This window comes from Rhea pennata, chromosome 2 (assembly GCF_028389875.1).
Source record: "Rhea pennata isolate bPtePen1 chromosome 2, bPtePen1.pri, whole genome shotgun sequence".
In the NCBI taxonomy this organism is placed as follows: Eukaryota; Metazoa; Chordata; class Aves; order Rheiformes; family Rheidae; genus Rhea; species Rhea pennata.
Genome location: NC_084664.1, coordinates 28,601,864 through 28,620,899, shown reverse-complemented (window position 1 = coordinate 28,620,899; position 19,036 = coordinate 28,601,864). Strand labels below are relative to the sequence as shown.

At 37.1% G+C, this 19,036-nt stretch overlaps 1 protein-coding gene across 7 annotated transcripts in view; it reads left to right on the top strand.

Annotated features, from left to right (window-relative positions):
* Nucleotides 1-18,401, top strand: part of COL28A1 (collagen type XXVIII alpha 1 chain) — an 81,904-nt gene extending 63,503 nt beyond the window's left edge. For 6 of the 7 annotated variants that reach the window (XM_062569156.1, XM_062569157.1, XM_062569160.1 and 3 more), the window contains 10 exons: nucleotides 2,714-2,782; nucleotides 8,075-8,143; nucleotides 10,719-10,799; nucleotides 10,890-10,925; nucleotides 11,109-11,145; nucleotides 11,423-11,977; nucleotides 13,147-13,334; nucleotides 14,092-14,308; nucleotides 16,392-16,568; nucleotides 17,561-18,401. In XM_062569156.1, the coding sequence (XP_062425140.1) occupies nucleotides 2,714-2,782; nucleotides 8,075-8,143; nucleotides 10,719-10,799; nucleotides 10,890-10,925; nucleotides 11,109-11,145; nucleotides 11,423-11,977; nucleotides 13,147-13,334; nucleotides 14,092-14,308; nucleotides 16,392-16,564 (1,425 nt within the window). In that variant the 3' untranslated portion in view covers nucleotides 16,565-16,568; nucleotides 17,561-18,401. The remainder of the gene's footprint in view (nucleotides 1-2,713; nucleotides 2,783-8,074; nucleotides 8,144-10,718; nucleotides 10,800-10,889; nucleotides 10,926-11,108; nucleotides 11,146-11,422; nucleotides 11,978-13,146; nucleotides 13,335-14,091; nucleotides 14,309-16,391; nucleotides 16,569-17,560) is intronic. The other variant, XM_062569161.1, reaches the window with a different exon arrangement.
* Nucleotides 18,402-19,036: the final 635 nt, after the last annotated feature.

Sequence of the window (19,036 nt, the reverse complement as noted above, 5' to 3'; positions counted from 1 at the left end):
TTGAAACTTTCTGCCCTTTCTGCCAGACTACAGATCTCTCTGATACCTCAACATCTTCTTCAACTACTTGGTTTACCTTGGTGCAATTGCAGGAGGAATCAGGCATAAAAACATGGGCAGTGACCATATACCTTTAACAACTGGATTAGGAAGGAGTACTGACTGGATGAAAATTACAGTTACAGCTAATCTTTATGAGATTACAGCTGGAAATTAACGGGACTGTGACTATTAATTGGGTTAAGTGATGTGTTCCTTCTGTTTATGCTGTTTCTAAGCAATTCTTTTGTGGGGGAAATATGTTAAATAGGAATTTTTTAAATGCTTTTTTTTTTCTCAGTGAAATCAAATCCAGTTAATTGCATTAGTAAAGTCATTGGAAAAGAAATATCAAAATGAATGTTCAAGTCTAAAAGCGGTCATTATGCAACATCTGGACAATTTTTTCCTCTCTACCCTAAAATGATTTATAATAAAAAAAAGGCAAGAAAAGTAACCCAATTCATGTTTGCATTTCTTTGTTATAAATGTATTCATCAATTATTTGCACAAACACAATGGGGAGAAACATTAGATTTTTGTGTATATTTCTCTGTTGTTAAGTTAAAAATAGATATATATTTTTGTGGCTTTCTCTACAGTTTCATTTGCAGAGGTTAACAGAAGTCTCTGCTGGCATTTTGAATAAACTGGTGTCTGAATGGAAACTCAGCTATTACCAACACATTACACAAATCCAGTGAGCAATAGAGTATGGATATTTTCTCAGGTCATATATTTGACTTTGCCTTGCTTTCTGTAAGCTGCACTACCTTTGGTACCTCACCAATTCCCCAAAGCCTTGCAGAGTGTAAAGAATACTTTTTATGGGGGAAATAGCATTTTGTTTTCAGGAGTATTGACCTGCTTGTAGTGTATCGTTCTTAAGGTAATCTATTTAGCACAACACATACTATATTTTGAATGAACCTTATTTAAAAATACTTGTAGTAACAACCTTTTTTCCACAAGAGATTCTGTCAAAGTGTGTGGGAAATCTTTTGACACATGTGAGAATGATAACTTTTCAAAGATCACTAATATCTTTAAGTTAAATATCTAAAGCTAAATATTTCTATTCAGTGATGCTTACATCTTTCTATACTTCCGGCTAAATATTCATCACAGGTTGGACTAGATGATCTCCAGAGGTCCCTTCCAACCTTACTGATTCTATGATATGCAAAACGTAGGTCATTTCCATACCACTGAATGAATTCCATTTACTTTATTGAAGTAGGGTGATTTTTTGTTAACAGATAATAATCAAAATGCAATATGAAATCTACAGAAACTTTTATGAACTTGTGTCAAATCTGGAAAACAAATATTTCGTTTTGATGCCATCAAAGCAAAATGCTTTCATTTCTCCATTTGAAATGTTCTCATTTAGTAAATTGCAAAAGTGACGTTAAAAATTTTCAAGAGACTTTTAATAACTTGATAATAAAATCAGGCTTCTGATGAACTGTTAAGATCTAATGAACAAAATATTTAATGAAGATTAAATTAATTTATTTAAAAAAATCTTCAGGCTAAACAGAAATTTGTGAATGGAAAGAAGGCAAAAATTGGCCAATAAAATTAGCCATATGATTCCAAGGGGAGAAAGGGAGCAAAGAGTAAGATAGTTGTAGATAAGTCAGTGGTGTCATTGATCTTAAATCAACACTTTGCTGTATGTAGTTGAAAGCTAGAGGTTTGTATTTCAGCATAGCAGATTCTTAGCAGTATAACGTACAGTGTGAAGAAGTGGAGACATTCAAACGAGCTCTGAGTGAGCCGTGCCTGAGCCTAGGGCACTACCGCAGGGTCATTCATGCTGTGCTCAAGCTGATCAGCCCCGGTGAGCCGTTGCGTGCACAAGACTCTGCCGCAGGAAGGCCGCTTCCTAGATCTGAGTGTACAGCCCCATGTCAACTTGCACAAGGTGTGTGGGCCTCCTCAGAGCTAGCCCTGTAACCCTCTGCGCTGCTGGATGTGCCCAGCCTGGGACTGGTCAAAGCACACAAGAGCTGTACAGGGCTCTTCTCCTCTATGGAGTTTCTCTGTGGCTCTGCAGCCCTCTTTCCCTCTTTTGTCATTGCTCAAGAGGAGAAAGGAGAGAATAGTCTCTTTCCAAAGTACACACTTTTTACCTGGCTTTTACTGTAGCTCCGCGTAGTAGCAGGTGCTTCTTTGACTGTTCTCTCCCCCTCTCCCGCTTCTGCTTTCCTGAATTACTGGTGCTCCCAGAGATCATGGCACTGCAGTTGAATATATACGTGGTGCAGAGGAGCTAACATCCCTGGCAGATTTACGTGCGCTAGGTTTTATTGCTGTGGTACTTTGCCCCTCTGCTGTTAGTTGTCCCTGCATGGAGTGACTGCACAAAGCCATTGTATAAAAATGTTTTCTGTTTATTCTACCTAGACAAAACAGGGCAGAATATCACACGGTTTCATGGGAATTATTTATTCTTTCACTATTTTTTGCTAAATTGCTCCTTTACTTTCCTGCAAGTTTGCCATGGATAGTTACAATGGTTCACAGTGTGAAACCATAAATAAAAGAAGCATTAGAGCTAGTCTTTGAAAAGGCTTTGCTCTAATTTTTGCTTGTAGTGAATTTGAGAATTACTGGGGATAAAGCTTATCTGTTAATGCTTCTGTATTTGCCTCACTGATTGCTGTAGGGTATCATGGGACAGCAAGGCTTGCCAGGTCCACCTGGCCCCCCAGGGGACAGCATACAAGGAAGCAAGGTAACAGTTTAATATGATATTTCTCCACACTTCTCAAAATTTTCTTTTACGGAGATTCATTGTCTCTTTTCTTGCCTGCATAATTTCTGTGTAAAGTCTGTTTGCAACTAAGTTAACTCCTACAAATATTCATTGTAAATTTAAGTTTCTTGTTGATACAGTATGTAATATTTATTTTAACTGTTGACTTCTCAGGATTGGTGGCACCTGATTGCTCTCCTAAATGAATGAGAATTATTCTTGCTTTTACTAATGTATTTAACTATATATATATATATTTATATATATATTTAACATCTACCGTGTTTTACCAAAATAAGTCAAACTACACATAACTATAGAAATATAAATTACCAATCTCCTACATACTTCCTGTCATATTTTCATTCAAATACTTCCAGTCATAACCATAACTTCTCTCCTTATAAGGAGAAACACATAGTAACATTCTGAACATTCAAGGTTAATAAAGTGCCTTGTCATAGATGTATGGAAGGAAATTGTTAAAACTGGAAAATCAAGTGGAGAACAACTCAAGTTTCTCCTCTCTCTCTTAAATCAATGCCTAACGTTGAACATATGATTGAATATTTCCCTGAAACAGGGGGGCTGTGCTCAGCCCTCCAACTCTAGATCAAACCACCAGTGAATCAGTAAGAGAAACACTCATTTAGCTGGGTTAGGAAAGACACCTATCTCTACTGCAGTTGGCTGTAGACACTAAAGCCAAGAGGGAATTCTTTGACAAAATGTGTTTTTATTAGATAACAGTGATTTGCTGAAACCAAAAATTTTCATTGTCAACAAAATGTTTTATGGCAGAACATTCCTCTGGTTCAGGGTGGGATTATTTCATATGAGCCTTACTCACCAATTCTTTCTGACTCTTTTTTTTTCAATATTTGTTCTAATTCCAGCTTCAGAATCCTGTAGTAGGATTCTATGAAACCAGTTTCATAAAAAAATGAACTGGTTTTATGTTCATGTTCAGTCACTTCACTTTTTATGCTGCAGAGAGCCATTCGCTTTCTCACTGTGAGGTCTTTCATAGCATAAAAATGTACTTTACTGTATGTAGGTTTTTTAGTTATTTTCAGCTCTCTTTAATGGATGCTGATTTATCTCATCTCAAGATTTTCATAGCTTTTAACTCAGAAATTTGTACATGGTTATTGTCTTCTAACTGTTTATACCTTTGATTTTGATCAGTTTGTAGCTTTATTTTATATTGTTATCCAAAACCACATGGCTACTGGGTATTCTAATATGAAGGCGTAGGGAACTTATTAATTTCCTTTCTCTACTTATTTTATTTGAAGAATTTCAGAAGGCTCTTTGCTGTATTCTAGTGGAAAAATTAAAAAATCACTACCCTCTACCCTCTCTATACACTTAATGGGCTAGGAAAACTATTTCCTGCATGACTTTATTAAACACTTCTGCTGTAAGTTTTTCCATAGTCTAATATTTGAAATATATCTTAGTTAATCCAATGGTTATGGTGAGGTTATTTATAAAAGGAAAAATGCCATTCTGAGCAGAAATGTTCCAGCAATTGAATGGATCTCATATCAGAAAAAAAAATTAGGTAGTATTTTTTCTGTTCCTGAAGAAAGATAAAGATCAGTGAAAACATTCTGAGAATATACATACACATACATATGTATAAATAGTTCGACATGTTATTTCATGTTGCTAAGAATAATATACAAAGTATATTTTAGACATAGAGAGAACTCACAGTTTCAGAATGAAAGATTGTCCACTGACACAGACTGCCAGATGAAGGGATGTTTGTAATGTAAGAATGTAGAATGTAAGGATTTAAGAAAATAATGTGCTTTGGACACAAAAGATCTTTGTCTTTTTGTCTGAAACTGTAACTGTAATGATGTGGTGGATCAAACTCAGCTTGTGTTGTTTCTGGAAGAGTCCATGATTGTACTGGTACAGCTTTTTCCTTAAAATTTTCATCCCTTTAACAGGTGCTTATTGATTTTCTTACTTATTATATAATTATTAACAACCACTTCTTCCTTAATAACTTTGGCAACTGCCTTGCTTCTTTAATACCAATTTTCTGTATGCAGTGATGCTTGCTTGAGCATCTGTCTCCCCTGTCTTTCTCTCTTCACAGCCATGTCAAGCTTCTTTCTGGCCATTTTTCATCATCTTAAAGCTCCTGTATTCCTGAATTTGAACTGTCAGTATCACTCCATGTATTTTTTTATATACATGGTGCTCTGTCTGCATATGATATGAACAATATATAGAAAACTTAATGGGTTTCCAGCAACGTTATGTTGATAGGAACATTCACAGCTCTTTTTTTTTTTTTATGTTTGGTTTCCTCTCAAAACCACTGTCTAGACATTCTCAGATCTGCATTCAATTCAGAGAAAGATAGTTTTACATAAGTCTGCATGTTGTTTGGTAATCTAGTGCGATATTAGGGCATTTTTGCACACACATCATTTTGATTTTTAAGATAAGGCTGATGTTGAAGCTTGAACTGAATTATGGACGTGGATTGAACCGGCAAAACAGTAAATATTTCAAAATTAATAAAGCACTTTTAGTTTTTACTAAACATTAAATTATTACTTCTGTGATAAATCCTATCTGTGTTAATGACTGGTTGCACAAATAGAGGAAGCATCATTTGGTTCTGTGATTGACATTTTAAAGGAAAAAACTCACGTATGTGCCTGTGAGAAATGCCAGCTCTGTAAGTATTTTATTTTAGAACAATAGGTCTTATTCAATTTTCATTACCTAAACACCATCTTAACAGTGTCAATCGTGTTTTAACAAATGACAGCAATAAATTGATAATTTTGATGTATCTGGTGTATAATATTAATGATGGATTGCAGGAAAACAAAGCATATCTTAATTCTGGTTCTCATATTTGTGCTCTGCAGCTCCATTTGGGCATTAATCAGGAAGTCCTGTGATGATTTTAGGCTGTAAAGATAGTCAGCTCCTATGCTGGAAATCAGGCGTTGAAACAGATTGGCACCACTGTGTTTAAAAGTAATTTGAATTAATAATCTACATGAAGGAGCCAGAAAGCATAATCCTGTTAAAAAGTGAGTTAAACTAAATTTGATAAAATAGTCACTGTATGTTCCAACAACAGTGCCAACTAAATTACCGTGTACATCCTATTGCCTTAGTAATATTTTGTATTTTTAGGAAATTCTTAGTTTTTCTAGTGAATCAGTTATGTGATTTACTGCAGCATGATTTATTTTCCAGTATCCAGAGTCTACACAGTGGCTGGATTCTTGCAGCTGTAAGAGCTGTAAGAGGGTGGGAAGCAGTGGAGGGGAACTGTTCCCAGAGCAAGAGAGTGCCGCTTAGCAGGTCGGTGATGCCTCAGCCTGGTGCATTTTGTTTCCCCCTGAACTGGGGGCTAGTGGACCTGGGAGGCTCCCACAGGGCAGGGCAGGAAAGGCAGCGCTCCGGAGGAGCGGGGGTCCCTGCCTAGCGCGGGGGCAAGACTGCAGTGCTGCAATCCGAGCAAGCAGCAGCTCCTGTTTCAGCAGGATCTCGGTGTGACCTGAGGTCTATGTCCTGCCTCTTGGAAGAAGCTGCATCTCATTGTCTGACTCCTGCTGAATTCCCAACTCACTGGGAACTGGGGGCTTTGACTATATGGAAAGAAAAGTGTCTAACTTGGCTGTGCACACTGCAGCTGTTGCTCTGCCTGCAGAAATCCATGAGCCCCTACCCTGCACAGCAGAGAGCAAACAGTGATCGGTCCACCCAAACTGGTCCGCCTTTGGTAAGGCCTGCATTCTTGATAAATTTGGAAACATGGTTTTACATTTCTCTGACCATTATGAGCAGTGTAATCCCTTTAGGCCTTGCTGTGAGTAGCTACCCAAGTATTAGTAGAAGATGCTTTAGTGAGACAGTCTGACAGCGCTTGACTGAAAGATAGAACTAACTTTGATTCAGATGGGAAGAGGCAGTGGAAAAATAAAAGACAAATAAGTAGTGTGATCTCTGAATATAAGGACTTACTACTTTTATACTATCTAGTTATAAAAAAATATTAGATACTGTCCCTCTAGTAACAGGAGGAGGAAAAAAGAGCTAGTAGGTTCTTATGCACATGGACGTAGGCAGGAGGCTCCTCAATATTTCTGAAAGAAATTCTAAAGGATTTCAGTACTTTGGAAGAACCTTTGAAGACTTTTGACCTTCAGTACAAAACAAAAATATTTGTAGGAACTTTAGAATGATGAAGGATGAAAATATGAGAGAATGCAACCATATTTCATTGTTTCTGGGGCAGGATTACAGAGATTAAATAAATGTTTACTTTGTTCTGGACTGTGCAGATATGCCAGCATCTCATAGGCTGGGTTCAGTACAGGCAATAGCTGCTCCTAATCTCTCATTTACATTCTCTAGAGCTATTTTTGGTGTCTCTGCAGGGCAGTGCTGTTATGCCGCAAAAAATGTGAATTTTAGTAAGCATTTATATACCATGGAACATCATTCCCTCTTGCCATGCTTAAAATGTATTTAGCTTTTGATCTGAAAAAAATACTTGTGTTATCATATTAAAAATAATAGGAAGATTTCTGGAACCCGTATGCTATGGATTTTTCTACATTTTGGAATACTACACAAAGCTAAATATTATAGCTTGAAATATGCATTTTTCTAAATAACAGCTATATTTTATAACATGTTGTATGTTCACAGTGCTAGCATGACAGTGTTTTTCAAGTCTATGTAAATGCAGCAGGATGGACACAACAAAGATCACAAGCAAATTTGTACTTTGTGGCTGAACTGATACTATCCTGGGTGTTCCACTCTTCACATTGTGGACAGAGATTTCTTCTTATTTGCTTAGTTAAGATCAGAAAAACCTAAATCAACCTTGCAGAGATTTCTGGATGTGTGTTTCTAGAAAACTGACACATTGGATTGCAAACTTTTTTTTTCCACTTGTAGACAGGTGGACAGCTATCTGAACCTCAGTGAGGTTATTTTGCACTTTCATCTGTGTCAGTGAAATGACATGTCATTTCATTGATCAGGAATAATTTCTTCACGATGTACAAAAGCTTCGTGTACGTTTTGAATCCTACCCCATTACTTATTTCCCTAGCTTCAGACCATTTCTGTTTTGAAAATTATATAATTTATTGAACATAAATATCTGGCTTTCTTTATCATGCAGAATGTTATAAAGTGATTAACATAGTGTTAAATGCCATAGATTTTATTTTAATTTTCAGTTAACATTTCTTTCTTTATTCTGTTCAGGGAGAAAAAGGAAATCAAGGTTTTCCTGGACTAAAGGGTTCAATAGGAATTGGCCTTCTTGGACCAAAGGTAAATCCTAGGTTTGCAGTAAGAAAAGAAGGTGTTTTTTTTCTTCCTTTATCGCTTATTTGGTGTGACAGGTCTTTGCAGATAAACAGAAGGCAAAGACCTTGCCTTATATAGATAGCAAGGTAAGTGCTTACTATATCTCTTCAGCTTTGGAGTCTAAAAATCCCAGTTGTTATTCTGGATCAGGCTCTGAACTAAGATCTAGAATGAGGTCGTAACTCTTAGCAGGAGAATAATATAAATCAAATCATGCATTCAATTATTTTGAACCTTTTTTCAGCTATTACAAAAATTCCTTCCATTGTTTGTCAGGCTTTGATGAACAAATGTTTGCTCTTCAGTTAATGTCTTTTAAAGGGTTTGTTTTATTAGGCTCATTTTTTTACAGTCATTGAAGCCCACATTTGGACTTACTATATACTAAACAAGTTGATACGAAAATTGCATATCCTACATATATCTACTTCCATCTAATAAACTCTGTGCAGATATAATTTAAGTGTTTTGGTTATTTGTCAGTGATTTTTAGGTGTGCAGCATCTGATGGGAGCAGCCCAGCCAAAGGAAGCCAGTGCAAATGGTCAGCGGGAGTCAGGGCGCTGCGCAGGTCGGGGGCTCCCCCCCGGGGCCGGTACCGTGGGGGGGTCCCTGTGCGAGGGAGCAGGCTAGGAACAGCTGGGGCAGCCCCACGGGGGCTGGTGGTGCTCTTGGGACCCCAGCGGTGTGCATGGCAGGGAGCAGCTGGGTGCTTGCGCCAGGGAGCCCGGGAGGCACCAGCCCCGGGCTGAATGCGGGGTGCAGCGCGTACCTGGGTGCGCTGGGCTGCCCCTCTGCAGTAGCTGCAAACTTACTGTGAAGGCTTGGAAATGCTGAGAAAAAAACATGGCAGTCTTCATGGGAGAGCAGAGGTAATCAGGCCCCAAACTTCAGCACTTCCTTGCCTAAGCAGGAGGTCGGTGCCCCATAGGCAGCAGAGGCAGGGGGAGACTCAGAGCCCCCATCAGTTACTGCTTGTCCTAACGATTTTCATGGTACGACAGCCTACAGTAGCATTATATATCACATATCATGTATCACAGTATTCTTTATATATATCACATTATATAGCACTTCTCAGACTTTCATGTCATTTAGTCTGCTCTAGCTTTTATGAAACAGTGAATATGAATCTCTCTAATACAGATTTGAATTTCTGCCCCCTGATTCTAGTTCCTCTCAGATGCAGACTGTATGTACTAGAACAGCAACTGTGGTATTTTCACTGTTTTTCATATTGATCTTTTATCTTGGCTAGTCTTCACGACCTGGTGTCAATCTCTTCAAATACTTACAATTTTTCTGTATGCCGTTAATTTAGCAGACCTGTAACACAGGAAAAGGAATGGTTTATTTCAGTAGGAACTTCAGTGCCACATGCTAGACAGATCAAGTTTTAACATAAGTGTGTGTAAGAAAGTAGCAGCACCACCACAGATAGCAGATCAAATTTGCTTTCTCTTATGCTGACATTACTTTGATGAGGTTACATTCAATTCACAGAGGGGTAATAGAAAGTAATATCCTTTGCTGGATATTGTGATTTGGTGAAAGTACAGCAGAAGGTGTCTTCCAAGGGATTACTTAGTGATTCCCTTAACACTGTGCAGTGGGTATACACAGTTTTCAGGTTTATACAAGTTTGGGTAAGATCAGACCCAGAGAAGTCAACAGGTTTCCTTAAAAGTGATAGCAATCACTATAGCAAATGTAGTAACATAGGGGATATCTGTGTGGTTCCATTGGCTGGGTAGTAACAAGGAATAACAGCAAAATTCACAGTACTCTCGTTAGATTTCTAAGGTCTAAAATTTCAGGTGAAATGTAAGGTGGTGAATAATTTCCTGAGAGAAGTAAAAATTTGTTCTGTGCAATCTCCTTGAAGAAATATCAAATTTAGATCCTGAAAGTTTTGACAGTGTATTTCATACCCACCTCATCTGAAAACTACCTCTTGAAATTCAATAATGTTGAACCCTTTCTCTTTTTTTGAAATCAAATGGTCTAGTCAACTGAGGAAAAAAAATGCAGAATTTGCTTTTAAACGTGAGGCTAGGTGTTTCCAAAGGGATATAACAGCCCAAACATTCCTGTCCTCTGTTCCCTGCAAGCTCCCAGTCTTTCGTGGTAGATTCTGTTCAAAGCTGGTGTGAGTTTCTTTACATTGACTGATTTGAAACAGTTAAGTGTCTTCCTAGGTTTGTGCTAATGTAGGTCCAGTGTAAACACTGCTGCAGAATTCAAGAAAATCAAAGAAGTGAAAACCATTATATAGATCTGGACATCTGCATAAAGATGTCTATGCTCCATACACTTGAATCAAGGTAATTTTTCATAGATGTTTCTTTAAAATGTTTAAATTTGCAGTGTTGCTTTCTCTCAGATCCAGCTTTTATATGTTCTATTCATAATATGTACAAGATAGATAGATAAATCAACCACAAAAGAAAAAAAGAAAATTATTCTTAAAAATGAACTGAACTCCAGCTCTGACTACCAACAAAACTGGACTAAGTTTAATACTGCTGTTTTAAATTAGGGAGACTATGGAGATAAAGGTGATCCAGGGAGCAAAGGTGCCAAAGGAGAGATTGGAGACCCAGGACCTCCAGGGCCAAAAGTAAAATACATTTTTATATTAAGTACTTTTACACAATAGAAATTAGACAAATAAGTATTGTGTTAATTGTCTCACTCTACACACTTTCAGGGAATTTGGGGAAGAAAAGGTGAACCTGGTATTTCAGTAAGTATATACATGAGTTAATTTGAAAGCTAGACTTTTGTTTTGAAAAAATATTTAAATATTATGTCACATTACACTGGGTTGATTATGGGACATTGCCTGCATTTTGCAGGTAAATAAATAAATAAATTCCAGCATTCTTAAACCAGAACACACAGCAAATTAATTAATATTGTTTTTCAGAGAGAAGAAGTTATCAGACTTATTAATGAAATATGTGGTAAGCATTCCAGCATGAAAAAAAACCTGAATTTATTTCCTGAATTAATTTTTCCTCTGCATGTTAGTGTATAAGGATATCATTTACATGAAAAATGTTCACTGTTTCACCACATCTATATTGGAAGTAGTTTGGTCCAGCTCTGTTTCCATTTATCAGTATCAGTAACTAAATATTACATTAATTCATTAATTGAGCCTAACTGACTGTAAATCTGTTATTTCAGTTAATTGGAAGATGGTTTCTCATAAAATGTCTGAAATGATTATTCTTCTAGGTTGTGGTATCAAATGTAGAGTGACACCACTGGAACTATTATTTGTCATTGACAGTTCAGAAAGTGTTGGTCCAGATAACTTCAATATTATCAAAACTTTTATGAAAACATTCATTGACAAAGTATCGGCCAACCAGGCTACAGCACGTATTGGCATCATCAACTTCAGCCATAAAGTAGAGTTGGTAGCTTCTCTGAAGCAATACACAACCAAAGAACACCTAAAATCTGCTGTCGATAAAATGTTCTACCTAGGAGAAGGCACCTACACAGCTTCTGCTATCGAAGAAGCCATTAAGTTATTTGAGGCAGCACGTTCAGCAGTAAGAAAAGTGGCTGTTGTAATAACAGATGGACAAGCAGACTCTCGAGACAAAGTGCAACTGGATACTGTAGTAAGGCAGGCCCATGCGCTGAACATTGAGATATTTGTAATTGGGATTGTTCAGAGGGCTGATCCTCATTTTGATGATTTTCTGAAAGAAATGCAACTCATTGCAACTGACCCTGATACAGAACATGTTTACCAGATAGACGACTTCATGACGCTTTCAGGTAAGAGAACCTATAACAGAAAACTTTCAAGTAAGTATATAACAGAGTTTGGCCTTTCCTATAGCAAGGTGAGGCAGTCAATAGGGGGCCTGCTGAATATTGGCTTTTGTCAGTCTTAGGGATGCAACTATTTCTTCAGTTTCTCTTGTTCTGTGACAGTCTTTTGTCTCCCACAAACAAAAAAAACACAACAGAGTAGCAGTTTTCAGGGCCAAAGCTTTCTCTGGGACACTCACCCTTTACTGGCAGTTTGCATCAGCCTTCCTGCACCATGCTTTTGTGCTCGGCCTCAGTTTCATATGAGAGAGGGGTAGATTTCTTTCCCCCTTGGGACAGCATCTCTCTCCCTCTCTTTGCCTCTCTCGCATATGGCTGTTGTCCTCCCTTTGCGATTTGTCACTCTGGCACTCCCTTCATGGTCTCATACTAGCACTCTTTTGTCTTCTTCTAAAAGCTGTACAGAAACCTACGCTTTTATTTTGGTTCTAGGGGAAGAAGTGGAAGAGGAACACGCACAAGGGAACAGGATCTGCTAATAAATTATGTGTTTCAAAATATGGCTTGAAAAGTCCTGTGGCCATAGCTGGAATCAGAGAAAATCCAGGGAAAGCTTATAGTGACCCAAGAGAAAAAAATGGATTGATCTAGACTAATCACAGAATAACCCTCTAAAGTATATCTATTCTGAGCATAAACTCATTTCACTATGCTGAGCCTTTACTAGGATTAACTTTAGGGCTTGGACTCAGGTTCTAGCATTTAACATAGAAGTCGTCCCACTCACTGAATTTCTTGTGAGAATAAGCAGACTGTGTAGACTTCCTTTCTCTTTCTCATACATACACACCTTCATTCATTCACTGTTTTTTTTTTTTTTTTTTTTTTTTTTTTCAGCCCATTGATCTATGACTTCCGCTTAAAAAAGGCTTGGTGTTAAAAGTACTAATTTATCTGTTTCTTCTTAAATGAACAAGACTGCCTTAAAATTAAATAATTATGAGTACATTGCTTTATTACTTCAATTTTGGCATAGCTTTAGAAGACAGTATATTGAAAATCATTATCATAAAGAAGATTTATGTTTCCTACTGTACAAAGGCATATGGAGAATTGGTGTGACTTTTCTTTATTACCTTTAGCAAGCTTCATCTTTATGTTAATCTTTTTAGCTCTTGAAAATAAACTCATCACAAAAATCTGTGAGAATGAATTGGAAATCTACACCAGAAAACCTGATGTTTTATCTCCATCTCCAAGTCCTGGGTTTGATGTATCTGGTGAATTTACTGATGGTCAATTACCTACAATTACTATTTCAGAGACTTATGTGGCCCCTACGGAAGCAACCACTTACCCAGTAAGTAAATAAGTAGTAGTTATCAAATATTTTTAAAAGATATGTCTTTATTTAAATTTATTCATTTAATATAGAAATAATGTTTTCTTTGGATAGAACAAAGCAGATCAGAACAAAGCTTTTAAAGTAAGAGTGGAACTTAATTACTTGTTTAGAACAGAATTTTACGGTAAAGAGAGGGTAATATTGTGTCTTAGTTGCAATAAATGCCACCAGTCCTTACATTTTTCATGGTTCTGATTCATCTTATAAGTGATTTGGAAACCTTGCAGATATTCCTCCTTGCAGTCAGATACACAGTGAGAAGGCACTTATTTGTGTGCAAGCTGATTGCTAGTGCAACATTTCTTATCAGGTTCCCATACTCTTTAGGTGTCTTAGGCCTTCAGCAGTGTTTTGCCTTCCACCTTGGGCTGTGCTTCTAGGCTCCTTGTTCGGATTGCTCTTTGTTCTTCCAGCTTTAAAATTCTTCCTGTCCTGCATGGGACTTCTAATGCAAGAGATGATAGATATTTTCTGTAGGTGTATTTTGCCTTAACTTTCTTATTAGAGGCCTTTGGTATTTGTCAGTCACTGCCTTAATATCAGTGTCACCTTATCAGATTTGTCACTAGAAGCGGATCTGAATCCACCTGCCAGTATTGCTAAATAATACCCAAGAAAAATACTGTTTCTTACACCAAATCTTTCAATTCTTAATCTTAAGATTTGAGCCCAGATACATCTTAAATTATATGATCTTGATTCCTTTCTTTAGCATAGTCCACCGAGGACGAGATATACCAAGCCGTTGCCATCTGCTCATGATCATACTGTGACCATCTCTGCTCACAGAGAGTCAAGAATTCCCCTGCTTTATGACACTGCTAAAATCAGACCTCAGAGCCCAGTAGTCAATCCTTTATTCAATGTAACTACAGCTGAAGATCACCAGCTAACAGTGTTGCAAGGACAGGTAGTAACAACTCGAAAAGGTGAGGAATAAATACTGCCCTTGGACTATTAAGGTAGGTGGGTGGGTAGTAATGCGCCGATTCTGGGGATGGTGAAGCACACAGATTTGCCCCTACTCTTCCTTTTCAAAGACTTCATCTTCCTTCCTGAATGCTGATTGCTTTTCACAGTGCTTTGAACAAAAAGATATTTTAAATAGTTCATGCAGAGAAATAAAGAGGCCAAAGAGATTAAAAAGAGAATCTTTCATGCTTGCAGACTCATGTTTGAAATTTTTAGCCTAGAAAAGAAATAATTTAGCGTCCAGTTATACATCTGCTATTGGGTCTGCCATGGCGTAACTGGTGTTGGGAGATGCAGCAGATACGGCTTATGAGAAGTGAATGGCATTGCCAAGGTAGAAAATAACCAGCTCAGTAAATTTTCTCTCTCCTGTTTCTGCTTTCATATTTTAAATCCTAAATACATCGCTGTATTCTAGAAATAGCATAAAATTCCAAGATTATAATATTGTAAGTATTAGGGTTTTCATGGGAGATGAAGGTCCTCATCACCTCCATAAATCTGCTGTTCAGCTCAGGTAAAGGCTATTGGTTCCAAACTGTAGGATAAAATATTTTCTTTATCAGTAGATTAAGAACTGTATTTGCAACATCCATGGCTGATCAGGTGGAGAGGGGAGACATTAAAAAAATGATCTACATGATCAATTAGTTGAGCAAAATTATAAAAAGCAAAGCATATAGCTGAATTTATGTATTACAAGTTCTATAAAAATACTGTGTAATTCTTTGCAACTGCAAAAGCAAAGCATATAGCTGAATTGATGTATTACAAGTTCTATAAAAATACTATGTAGTTCTTTGCAACTGCACTAAACAACACTTCATAAAATGACTTCCTGAAGCTACCTAATTGAGATGCTGAATGTCAGGACATATATAGTACCTTTTACATGCTTTATATTTACTATCTTCCACCTCTCCACTTCACGTACACTTCGGAATTCTTTCACACTTGGCAGCTGACATAAAGGACAACTTTATTCCTCGCACCTCATGAAGAGCAGGCCTTGGACAGCATACCTGGGGTGGAGGTGTTGGAAGCCTCTCTTCATGGCAGATCTTTCACTTTTAAAGTCTGTTTTTTTCCTTCCTTTTTTCTTTTTTCTTTTTCTTTTTTTTCTCCTAACTGGCTCCTGCTTTTGTCATTGGCTTTCCAGTATTTTTTTTCCTCCTTCTTCACTTTCCTCCCTGAAAATAATTTCTTTGGCTTTCTGAAAAGGCCTGGAGGGACAGTATTTTCCATTAGAAACCTCAGACAGAGATAGGAAAACATAGATGCCCCTCTCAGAGAGCAGATATCTGGACTAGATGAGCAGGTTGCAGTGCTCAGAATAGTATACAGTCAATGGAGATGGTTGAGTCAAAGCAGCCAAGCGGAAGCTCCTTTTTCTGAGAGAGCAGAAGGAAAGGCAAGGAGCAGGGCAACATTTCTCAAAGAACCTGCACTTCTTCCATAAGCTAAACAGACCTGTTCAATCCAGCAGACAATCTCTTAAACTTGGTGAGGACATACTCCCATCACAACTCTGATGAAGGAAGTCTAGCTAATGAAGAGAAACCGAGTATATGATAATTCTGTGATAACTCATGACATTGAAAGAACTGGCTTCTAAAGCAGGAATCTGTATTGAAACCAACCAAACAACAAACCTCACTCCCTCGAGTATAGTTACTAGATTTTCTTCTCACCCTTTGTTCATCTGGTTGCTCTGGCTACAGATACCACGTGTGGTGAGAGCCAAAGTTGCAAACTTAGGTGACAGCTCTTGTGTACCAGTTTTGGGTGTAGGTATTTAAAAACAGTTTGGTTCTAGTATAAGGATTAAGGCAGTCTCATTTGAAGCTGTTCCTATATTTGGTTAAATCTGTTCATGTAACTCATTAATATAAATAGGGTTTTGACAACAAAGTGAAAGCTGCATATATCCTCCCAAGCCCTACAAGAAAATAATTGGTATTCTTCTTATCGAAGAAGGCACTTGTGGGAAAATGTATCTTATCCTCAAATTCAAACTAACTTATAACGATACACTTTCAGATCCAAAGTGTTTGGAACCTATGAAACCAGGGGATTGCCGAGACTATGTGGTGAAATGGTATTATGACAAGAATGGCAATTCTTGTGCCCAGTTCTGGTACGGAGGTTGTAGTGGCACCAACAATAGATTTGAAACAGAAGAAGAGTGCCGAGAAACCTGCATTGATATATGAACAAGTAAGTTATCTCCATCAGATCATCCTTCACTCTCCTCTTTTCCAGATTGAAAAGATATAGTCTATTTCAACATATCCCATACTAGACCTACATATCGTATCATATTTTATCTCTTTGGTCAGTCTTGATGTCTTTGAATCTTTTTGAGATGGTGGGACTGGAATTGCACTGATGTTCATTGGTGATGGATTTATACAGTGACATAATGAGGTTTTTGGCTTTGTTCTCTATTCCTTTCCCTAATTTTTAATTGAAAAATTAATTGTATTTGATGTTTTTGACCATTAATGACAGTGGAGGTAGTATTTTCATAGATCATAATTCCAAGACCTCATTTATGGGATAAACTGAGAACTTATCATTTTATATGTGAATTTAGGATCATTTTCCCACATGTTTTCTCCTTTGTTTCATTTATCGAAACTCAGTTTTCCTCTGCCACTCACTGCCTATTCAGTCAACATCACAAGGTCCTTCTGCAATTTCTTGCAGTTACACCTTTTCTTTACTACTTCAGAGTGGCAGAGCATCATCACAGACTGTCACCTCACCTTTTTAACCCTGTCTAGATCATTATGATCAAGTGGAGGAACATAGACCACAGTGTACATCCTCCAGTAACTTCTCTCCCTTCTACTCCCTTTCTTTTATTTTCTTCTTTTCACTAGTTGTTATTTATAAATTAGAATACCATCCCTCTCAATCCAATGTAACTTTCTTTAGGTTCCTCTATTGAAGGACCTTATGTTTTGGAAACCCAGGCAGTCTATATTAGCCATCTTAGGTCTACATGCTTAGTGAATGAGGCATTGACTTCAAAGAGCTTACTTACCAGTAATGTGTAGCATCCTTTCCAAAAGCCATATAGTTCCTCCCTAATAAATGTATTAATATTTTAATATCATTTTAGCTTTCACTACAAAAAAAAAATCAAGCTGCTGCATGTATTTTTCTTAACATTCTGAGTAAATTCAATCTATTATTTCTTCTAGAAATGACTGCCATCTGGAGTTTTTAAAGCTGGAAGTTTGGATGTATTGAGGAAGGAATGATTGAGAAGAATCCAAAATGATGTGTTAACATGGATATACTACTATCACATCACACACTACTTTCCCCACTATGATAGTCATATTAACTAGATTCCTGTATAGCATGTTATCTAGACAACATAGCAATATCTTTATCACACATACACACACACACACACATACACACAGCAACATACCTTTCCCCTCAATGTTTGTAATAAGTTGGTATTACATGTGGCAATGATTGGACTCTATTTTTAGGATTGACACTCAGCATTTAATGACAGAGGTCTCTTACTCTCTTGGAAGAATAAAGTGCTTCAGTTTTAAACAAGAGTAAATGATTTCTGAAATTAGTACTCTTATTACAGCATTCTGAGGCATACATTAAGATTTTTATTAATTAGAGTGCCTCTTTTGAATATAAATGCCACAGCTATAAGTAATTAGAGGGTTTTTTCCCCATGAAGGCACATTTGGATTAACACTAGTATAACATTTTCAATTATGATGGTAAGTCTTCTATTCAGAATTACATTAACATCTACAGGATTCTTCAAGTCCTTTAGGCTAGTCAGTACATTTTGATTTCTCAGGGCCTCTGTATTAAATGAAAAAAAATGTTATTTGACTCTAATATATGTTATTAAATACTATTAAATTAAAAAAGGGAAAAGCACTGAAAGATGTATATAAATGTTAGTTATATCCTTTTTACTTTTAGCCATAACTCTGTATGATCACATTGTTAAAACTGAAAATGATGAGCATCTGATTAAAATGGAAAGCAACACTTAACAAAGAGTCCTTCATTGTTATTCTCTCGCAAAGAACAAACTAGTATCTATACAGACACACTGGACAATTTTTGATATATTTAAAGGAGTTCAAAACAACTGCTCGCACAGTTTTCATTCCCTACGTAACCAAAAGACAGCATATTCTGTACAGACCTAATTCTGTGGAGAAAGTGCTTTAAGTACAGTTTTTACAGGAATGGAGGGCTCATCCTCTTCCAAAACTCTGGCCTTTCTAGTGAGCTTCAAATTAAAAAAACAAACAGCAGCAGCCCAAACGCCATCCAGAATTAATATGGTGACTCCTTCAGAAAAACTGGGGGAACAACTAATATCTGGTTGGCGTGGAACAGTGAAACACGAAGACAGTAGTACCTGGTGCTGTGTATCTGTGATGTGCTGACAGTGAAGGGGCTCTGTGCTATAGAACAAAAGTCAAGCTGTTGAAATCAGCTATTATTTTTATTATTTCCCCCAATAAGATCCAAACTGAAATTTGACAAAAGCTTTAATAAGCCTCCAGTCTGTTGTGGGTTGTAGGGGATCTAAAGAACAAATGGCTTCAAAGTATGTTACAGTAATACAAATGGACTCTTGTGGTAAGTAAGATCAGCCAGATGCAAAACTAGCCATAATCAGC